Below are 10,550 nucleotides of genomic sequence, written 5' to 3' on the forward strand. Positions count from 1 at the left end.
TGTTTGATATTTAATGTACTATGAATCATATTACGAAATTCAATGTGTTAACTGTTAAAATGGATGAACAGTAGTCCTTCTATATCGTTTTATATGTTTTTTCAGGGGATAATGTGATTTTGCCCAATGTTTAGGCTGGCTTGATCGAATAATTATCGTGTGTCTTTGTGCATATAAAAAAAGACCCATCTTAAAGAATATGGGCCACTTGTCAATATGGTGGGCTTAATATAAGGTTTCAAGTTGTCTTTCAGAAGAAAAAAAATCCTAATTGAACACATTGGTAAATTAAATTTTTACCCTGTTAGCAAATTCTGTTACGGTTCGTTTTTCTATGATTCAAGTATGAGTTTTTTTTTTTTGTTTTGTAATGGATTTACAATTAAAAGAAATATTATGAAGATACAGTGTGTTAGCTGTTGAAATGAATTTTATATAAAGAGTCAGTTGCATTTCCGTGTTAATTTTGTTTAACTTTGATCTACAAGGATCATTCCAAATGTAAAGCTTCCTATTTTTTTGTTTTTTAAACTCTAAAAATTGAAGAGGTATGAAGACGGGAGTAGTACCATTAAAACAAGAAACCTTTTGTGGTCCAGAATATATTTTTCTACATAGTTACCACCATTCTCAATGTACTTTTGCCAGGAATTCAATGACGCACATCTCTGCTTCTGACGCACCCTCATGTCATTCTTCTCATACCGTCAATATCTACAGCAGAGAGATGAAACTTTCTGGTTATGAATGCATAAGTTCAGTCATCATAACAATGTAATTTGAATTCCCCTCTGATCTGTTCAGATGGAATACAAAAAATAGGAGGCATTACTTTTGGAAAACCCCTAAATAATAATTATTGTTTCCATTATCGTAAATTTTAATTTTTGACAAGATGACATGATACATTTGTAAGGATTTTTTGCTTGTTTAAAGTCTTCATGTTTATTATGTTATACACTGAAAATTGTTTCTGGACCAATGATACACATGATGACAAATTTTCTAATTTCCAACAAACGTTTTAAATTTGGTTAAAATTTGTTGGCTGATTGTGCTACCAAAATAAATTTGGTGTCATTGTTTTGTTTTATAAAGATCTGTGTTCCATATAAACACTCGTTTCTGCTATGTTTAGTCTGTGTTCCTATCTTCAGAGGGGCAGTTAAATTCTGCTTCAATTTTTTTTTTTTTTTTTTTGATGAGGAGGCTCACCCCCTAGTTATCATTCTGGATAATTTTTAATTGATATTTATTAGTGAGTCCCATATTTACTGATTTGATATGTGAAAGATCTTTCGAAAAATAGATATTTTGAAGAGTCATAAACTAAATATATTTTCTTTTGCCATTCTGTTTTTTCTGCATTGTTCCCATCCTTCGTAAATAATACCCTGAAAAATAAACTTCAATTCATACATGAAAACGAAACACACGCAGAACTCGAATTCAAAGACTTATAAAGACCAGATACAAAACTAACAACAAAACAGTAATAGTATTAACACTGTTCTAATAGCCACAAAAAATTAAATCTCATTTACGAAATATAGAATGTTGGGTACTTTTACAGTTTAATCAAGATATTAAAAATTGAAAATATCGAAAAAAAGTTATATTGTACGTATTCGTTTTGGACTGAAGATCTCCGAAAAAAAATTTCACTTAATTTGATTAAGTAGTTTTTTTTTTGTTTTTGTTTTTTTACAGCGGAAAAACACGTTTTTATGACAGCATATTTAAGGTAGCCATCTTTGAATTTTTTTAACACTCCACGGGGAGATAATTCAGTTTAAAGCGCCGACACTTCCTCCCCATCTTTAATACTAGCTTTTCTTCCTAAAAATCGAACCTTTTGCTCGGTATTATAACAAATTGTTTTTTCGCTCTAAGAAAAAAAATACCTGATGAAATTAAGTGAAATTTTTTTTTTATGGAGAACTTCATTCTATAACAGATACGTACAATATAAACTTTTTCTTTTTTTTTTTTTCGATATTTTCACTTTTTAATGTCTTTATTAAACTGTACAAGTACCGAATTTTGCTTTTACAGCTGGGATTATCTCCCCTTGTTTTGTGAGAGAAACTTATATCCAAATATGTATTTTCATTACTAAGTAAATAAAATACATATTTGGATATAATGAAATTGTTGATTGTGAAAAAGCGTCATTTTCTTGCTGTCTTTCTATATTCTAAACTCAAGGGTTCACTTTTTTCAGGATCATATGGCAAAGGAATCATGGATTGGACATCCTACGAATTCTAAGGTACTCATGTGTGTGGTTTTAATGTCTGCTCTCGGCTTGTGGTTAAAAGCTTTTTATCAACAATATATATATATATTTTGCTTTATCGTTTTTGTTATTATTATTATTTTTTTAATTCAATTAAGTCATTCACTTAACACTAAATAAATACGCAAACTCTTCAAAAAGTCATCATCTATTTTTAAAATTTTAATTTCTAAACTATTTTTGATAACAAAACTTATATGCAGTGAACAATATCTCTATCTTTACTATTATATCAAAGGAACTTTGCCTCTGTGTGCCTGGGTGAGGTCGTTTCCTATGGACTCGAAAACGGCTGGGCCGATTTTTATTGAAATTTCACACAAACTTTATGTACCTGGCAGTGTTCTTAGATTGTTTTTGGTTTTTTTTTATCGGAATGACTTCAATAAGCATCGATAATCGATAATTGAAATAATTCCTATGAAGGAAGAAACATGCGATTTTTAATCAAGTTAACACCTTACACAGCCTAACATGACCAGTGCATTTAAGAAGTTTTATAATCACACAAACCGTTCACTAGGTTCTTTGATATGACTGGGCATGTTCAAAATGAATATTTCTATTTAGAGCACAATTGAAACCTGATACTTGACTTTTGCATTTTAAATTTAAATTCAAGCTATTATATTAAACTATTTTTTATAAAATAAACAATAGGTTCTCTACAGTGCAATGTACACTACTATGTATTGCAAGAAAGCATGTGAAGCTTCCTCCCGGTGCACTGCGATGGGTTCCCAACTAGAGCAGGCAATCAATCAATTTGATTGAAAAATGAGTGATTTCACCGATTTCGATGACAATAAAAATATGGGAGTGTGAAACATTCATTGATCATCATTCAATCCCGGGCAACGTAAGGTCTCCTTGCTAGTGTATATTAAAAATGAATGTCATTCAACCGAATGTCATGCACTTGCCACACATTTCTGCAAATGGCTCAGAAATGATTGCATCAAATTTTCTTGAATTTCCAGAGTTTTTTTTTTTTTCAATGACTTAAATTGATCAATATTTTTTTTTTTTTGTGGTATCGGAATCGGAAAATCTGTGCCTATTTTCCAATGCTAAAAACGATTCTTTTAATTGTTTTAATTTGTTGATAGTTATTGAACCGTGCTGAAATAATAAAGTTATTATTTAGAAAGCCATTCTTAACCTGGGGAGAGGAGACTGTTTTGTAACTATTCTGTACTTTCACCTAGCAATTTAATTTAAAAAAAAAAAAGATATTGTAAAACTTTAATTTAACTTGAAAATACTATTGAAAAATAGCACAGTTCAATAAGTGTACAAGCACCTGTTTGTTTCTTATTTAAAACTTAATTTTCCATTGTTGGTACTAATAAGAAAATAATAAATATTTATTGATTTTAAAACTACCAGTAAAATTAAAATCTATACATCAGCATCCCCCCCTCATCATCCCGCCATCCACACGAAAATATGTACAGAATACATAGGGTTTAAAGGTAATCTGAAAATTAAAAATAAATAAATAAATAAACAACTCTATAGCAATATATATTTAGAGATTTAAAAAGAATCAGAATCAGTAATTATATCGGAATCGGGAAAAGTGTTGGAATCGTCTCGCTACTAGTTTTGATGCTATTAAAATTTTTAAATAGATGACTTCTTGAAGAACCTGTTTTATTTCATGTATTACGTTTGCCTTGAGAAGTGCATTGCATGCTAAAATGTTTAATTTATGCGATCAGTGTGTTATACTTGATTGTCTTAGAACTGAACTTCGAAACAGTTCTTTTGTGCGGATTACAACATTCGGTTTTGCCTTCGCTTTATTTACAGCCATTTACAACTAAATATGACGTCAGCACTTTTACACCGGTGCTAATTCAAAATACACCGGATTATTTTCACCACACCCAATAACCAAAATTATCAGAAAAAGAATAACTTTGTTTTTGTTTTTTTTAATTTTATTTTATTTTATTAAAACAAACAAAATAAACTTTCTGCTGGTGTTTTTGTTCCAGTAATTTCACTACTAAGAAAACCTAGTATATAGACTTTAACACAATATGGGAATTGGTAATCATAAATAATAAAGTTACAATAAAGACAAAAATTATTCTATATTTTAAAATTTTACAGAAGGTTAGAAATTAATAAATAATTTGCGATCTAAAAATAACAACATGCGGTCGCTGTTTCCGAGAAGAACAGATATAAATAGAGACTGAAGAGAATCCAATAATTTTCTACCATAACCTGGTCTCTTAATTGGATTTGAAACCGATGGTATCGATGTTTTTCTGACCTTCTGTAAAATTTTAAAGTAAATATTATGCTCTTATATTGAATTTCTTCTTTATAATCATACACTTTACTGAAGTTCTTTCCCACTAACACCACACAATATATATATATATATATATATATATATATAGTAATTTATAAAATATATATGGCGATTAAGCTACACTGAATATTCTGCGTTTCATCCACTATAGGATTTGTCAGGCTTATGCACGAATTCTGTGGTTGCTTCTTGTTTTTATATATGTTGAGGATTTCTAGTTAGCCAATCAGCTTTCTAGTATCTACCGCGCCACTTCCTATCAGCCAATGGGCATGCATTTTATCGAACAAAGGATTTGTTTTAGAACTAGGTTAGTGATTTAAGGTAGATCTTTTCCTTCCTTTTTTTTTTATATATATATAAATATACCTATGTGTACACACATACATGCACATATATATATATATATATATATACATACATGTGTGATCGTTTATGTATATTCATGCTTATTTAATTTATTTATTTGTTTGTTTTCTATTGTTATTGTTAGTTTTAAAGCTATTTTGTATCGCTATCCTAGAATAAGTTTTATTTTGTGAACACAGTTGTTTGCTATTTCTCGTCTACAGTTTAATAGATTTTGAGATTCTTTAAGTACAGGATAGCAAATTTTTCATGGAGGCATAATTTACATGGGTCGTCTAAATGTCTGCACGTGGTAGCTTGTCTTATTATTTTCCATTCGACTACCGGCGAATGTCCGCTTTCTTTGAGTTCCCAGTATTTATTCGCTAGTGTTGTTTTTATACGGTGTTTTTTATCTTTGAATGTACTTTATATATATAGCAAAACTGGTAATTAGTAAAAACCTGAAGAAAGTGCTCAATACTATTGCTGAGCAAATATATATTTTTATTACTGTTTTATCTGTTTTAGTTACACATGTTTACTGGATCGTATTCAGAAGTCTTCTGTTCAAGTCTGATGAAGTTGCTTTGCTGGATCATGAATACGATCCGGTAGCAGAAACATGTGTAACTAAAACGGATAAAACGGTAATAAAAATATATATATATATAATTATTTTTTTACTATAATAATTAAATACCTACAGACACTAGTGTTTCATCCTTTCGGGATTCTTCAGTGCAGGGTGTCACGATTACTACCAGTCGAACGATTCGAACCCCGCAACACGAGACATCTCTGGCTCGATTAGCGGAGGCCGTATCGATATATATATATATATATATATATATATATCTATATATATATATATATATATATATAGTAATCCACAGACAGTACGGTTTTCGTTGTTTACAGTTCATGTGTGGCTAGACAAGCAAGTGCTTCAAGCTGGGATCAAAACCTAATCGTCAAGTTGACACTTGACAATGTTCCGGTAACATACATCAATTATTGGTATGATCATATTGGAATTATATATAGAGTCTGTGTTTATAATCCTATATCACTGAATTTACAAGAGAAAATCGACTTTACTTTATTAATATAGTAGAAAAACACCGATTTTATTATTTGTTAAGTACTATTGCTATTTATTTCCTTTCTCACTAGAGAAATATGATGTGACACAAGGTCGTTTTTAATGTGAGGGGAAAGCCAGCTCCTCAAAAAGGAGCACTCTGGAAGTAGGCAAAAATAAAGATTGCCTTTGTATATTGACTAAGGACAAATTAACTTAAATGTAGCATAAGAACAGATACTACACTGGAGGAAATTTTATTTAATTCTGAAAACATACAAAAATAAATTAGGCACTAAGCCATTTCAAAGTGTTGAAGAGGGGGGCATCCTTGTCACTGTATCTTATATGTTGTATCTATCATTTTCCTAGCTAGAACCTTCGATCACCATAATACTACATTCACTCTAGGGGTCCGCTTACTAATCGATTTTTTATTTATTTTTTTATTTTCTATTTTTATCAAATAAATATGAACAAAAATAAATCTTTTTTTATTAAAATCATTTCATTGGCGTGGGGTGGGGAAAAAACAAAAAGTACAAACAGATGTCAGTAAGACCTTTCAACTGAATGGTAGACCGCCTACTATTTTCCGGCTTGATGGGAACCGAAAACAAGCAAATCAATCTCTAAATTGGGCTAAAAGCCAGATGGTTCTTAGTCAGACTAAGGACGAATTCATTTAAGTGTAGCATTAGAACATATACTACACTGTGATCTTAGCCAAATGCCAGATCTACTTTCTATATACTAGCAGTTCAGCCCAGCTTTGCTTGGGCCCTATGTACTGTTCATAACTTTATGTATGCATATAAATATATATATATATATATATATTATATATATATATATGATTGCTTGATTTAGTCAAATAAATTAATATACGAGAGTATAAATTTATGCGTAAACTTTAAAGTATTTACTTCAACAGTGCTCAATACGTAGGTAGAGCTAGGTAGTAAGTTATAAAATATATGTGCCAATTAAGCTTAATTGCCATATATATTTTATAACTTACTATATATATATATATATATATATATATATATATATATTAAAAAGTTTGACTAATGTCCAGGTAACCTACATCTAAAATTTCAAGTGTTTAGACTCAAAATTGGTGGAGGAGTTTTGGTATAGTCTGCAAAGGTCCACTCTTTCAACTTTTGACCTCTTGGCAGCCAAATTTTCGCCCAAAAACTAATTTAAAAAGCTTGCTGCATGTCTGAATACCCTTTATGTAAAATTTCAAATGTTTGGACCCAAAATTTGGTGAATAGTTTGCTAGAGACTGCAAAAGTAAAATCTTTTGAACTTTAAACCATTGGTAGCCAAATTATCGACCAAAAACCGATTTAAAAATCTTGCCCTATGTCTGAATACACTTTATGTAAAATTTCAAATGTTTAAACCAAAAATTGGCTGAGAGGTAAATTTCTTTTTAATTTTGACCCCTTAACATTGATTGTTTTGGGCTCAAATCAAGTTAAAAAAAGTTTGATCCATATCCAAGGAACCTAGATCTAAAAGTTCAAGTGTTTAGTCCCAAAATTGGTGGATGAGTTTGGTAGAGTTTTCAAAAGTCAAATCAATGTAACGTTGACCCCATGACGGCCAAATTTCTGGCCGAACCCCGATTGAAAAGATTTTCCCAAATCTCAATACCCCTTATGTCAAATTTCGAGTCTGTAGACTGAAAATTGACAGAGTAATTTGGTAGGAAAATGTACACACAGACATGCAGACAATTTCACTTTTATAGATATATAGATTTATATTTCTGTAAATTACTATTTGAAACAACAAAAAATGACTTTATTTTCATATTTAAGTGAAAAATAGGATTTTTTAAATCATTTTTTTTTTACCACAAAAATCAAAATATTTTGCCAAGTTACTTAAAAAAAAAAATATCGAAATAATATAGCATTCTTTTTTTTCTTTTTTTGATATGTAGAACTAGTGTAAAGTCCTGACGTCACATTTGGTTGCTATTGACCTGTAGACTTTAATAACCAACATGTTTTTGTTTTGTTTTTTTGTTTTGATTTTTAACTTGTTTTAAAATCAAATAAAAAAGAATCAAAATTGAAAGTAGAAAAGTGTCCTGACACATTGATTTCTGATTTTAATTCTTAGTTGGATAGACGACCTTGGTTTGTCATTGAACACATCTTTGGAGTGAAGACTGTTTTTTTGTTTGTTTGTTTTTTTACTACTTCACAAGTATTTGTTTTTGTTTCTTCTTTTTTTTCTTTTTATCTTCACCCACTCGTTTTGAAAACTACTTTCAAATAATCAATATTTTGGGGCCCATCTCCTCTCTAAGATTTGATCGTTTAACCTTCATCTTATATTTTCTATTAGTGGATTCAGGTTAGGAGATGAACCTTACCACGGAAACAGCTCGACTTAGTGTTGAGCCAACCATTTTAAAGTTAGCTTTTTCTTTGAGCTTAGAATCATTTTCTTGTTGAAAGTGGAACAGGAACACTTGCACACTATGTAATTGGCCATGGTGAACTCAAATTTTATCAGAATTCAATTACAAATTCATAAAGTTGGTAAAAGTCGGTGCTTTTTTTTTTTTTTTTTTTTTTTTTTTTTTTTACAAGGAGATCGCCACTTAAGGCCCGAAGGCCACTCGAGGATAAAGGTTAATAAATGTACGGGTATTAATGGGACAATATTAAAGTAATCGTTAGTGGTAACAAATTGGGTATAATTGGATTATTTAAGGGAATGGCTCAACAAGAATTTGTTTGCATTGGACTTGAAAATGACCACATTGTAGTCAGCTGAAAAGCAGGCCAGCGAAATAGAGTTCCGCAGGCGGGCAGTTCTAGGAAAGGAGCTTTTTTCATGGACTCTGCATTTAGATTTAGGCATAGACAGTGAGGGAAATTGTTGATAGCGGTTGTAGTTAGACGAGTATTTTTTTTTGCAAAAGTTTTGCAAGGGGGGAATTGATCATAAGTAAAAATCGCATTTCACGTAAAGTCTCTTGTTTCTTGGCTTTTTTTTTTCTTCCATTCAACCGATATTTTATTTAAAACCACTCTTAAATTTGCACACAATGTGGAGCGATCACTAGGGCTAGGACAATAGAATAGTTTTTTCATTGTTTTGACTCTCGAGTGTATATCCGACACAGTTAATCAACCGAGAACCACATCAGAAACACATAAGATATCAACGTGTACACACTCGAGAGTTAAAACAATAAAAAAAATATGATGTTGTCCTAGCGCTAGTGATTAGATGGCCAATCCAAACTTAAATTAAATCAACTTTTTAATAAGAGCCAATTAAAAAAAAAATGGAGACTGCAGTTATTAAAATCAAATATCGATTCATAAAATTCCTCATGGACATCTGATCCATGCAAATGTGTATTGCATCTTTTGAATGGTATTATTCCAGAAAACGATTGACCCAGCAAACAATCACACACACACACACACACACACACACACACACACACACACACACACATATACAGGGTGTCTCAAAAAATGTACCCACACTTCGAATGACGAGAAATCCTTTATTTATGAACATACAGTGAAATGGAATAGCTTCGAATACAGAAGATAAATGTGATTAAAGAATCATGTTCGAAATTTGAGGACCAACACACTCCTGAAGCAAGTTAAGGTATCTGTCACCAGTGACAGTTCCGTTAATAAAAAATGATGCCCAGTGCGGATATCCCACACTGTTACTCCTGGCAAGTTTACATGGTGTTCAAGTGTTACATGAGGATTTATAGGACCCCAGTACGTGCAATTATGGCGATTAATGGTGCCATTTAATTTAAAGGTTGCCTCATCGCTCCACACAATTTTGTGGGGAAACCCTGCATCTTCTGCACATTTTGCCAGGTACCATTCACAGAATTCGACTCTCCGGTCAGGATCGTCTTCGTTGAGAGCATGAATTAATGTTGGAATGTAGCATTTCCAGTGCAGACGCTTCATGATGCGATGGATGCTATCTTTTGAGATGTGGGTTTCCCGAGCAGTTTGTCGAACTGATTTCTGTGGTGATCGAAAGAGTGTTTCCTGCACCTGCTCTTCTTTTCCAGGGCTCGTGGATGTCCGAGGTCGTCCAGATGTTTCTTGTTGACGTTCTGGACGGTTCCACCTGCTTCAAATTTCTCTTTGATACGTGCAATGGTCCGGCGCGTTGGTGGTGGTTTTGCGAATTCCCTTCTGAATCGTCTTTGCACTTCAATGGCGTTTTCTGTCTTCCAATAAAATTTCAGGACAAACTTCCTCTCTTCCAAGCTAAGTTGATTTCCTGCCATGCTGTGGTTCACACCTCACACCTGCAACACAAAAAAAGACAGCATGTTAGCAAGGGTTAAAGTGTGAGTACATTTTTTTGAGACACCCTGTATATAACAAAATTATATAAACATTATGAGGAACCTGTGCAATTGACCTACGTTTCGATGTAGGTTTCTGTTTAGGTTCCTCGTGTTT

At 31.8% G+C, this 10,550-nt stretch overlaps 1 protein-coding gene across 5 annotated transcripts in view; it reads left to right on the forward strand.

Annotated features, from left to right (window-relative positions):
* Positions 1-10,550, forward strand: part of LOC145296722 (mitogen-activated protein kinase kinase kinase 1-like) — a 445,857-nt gene that overhangs the window by 293,545 nt on the left and 141,762 nt on the right. For 2 of the 5 annotated variants that reach the window (XM_080142721.1, XM_080142719.1), the window contains exon 2: positions 2,225-2,272. The exons of the other annotated variants lie outside the window; for them this stretch is intronic. In XM_080142721.1, coding sequence (XP_079998847.1) covers positions 2,225-2,272 — 48 coding nt within the window. The remainder of the gene's footprint in view (positions 1-2,224; positions 2,273-10,550) is intronic. 5 annotated transcript variants of the gene reach the window in all.

The sequence above is a fragment of the Euprymna scolopes genome, chromosome 17, assembly GCF_053919585.1.
Source record: "Euprymna scolopes isolate OS-2025 chromosome 17, ASM5391958v1, whole genome shotgun sequence".
Taxonomy (NCBI): domain Eukaryota; kingdom Metazoa; phylum Mollusca; class Cephalopoda; order Sepiida; family Sepiolidae; genus Euprymna; species Euprymna scolopes.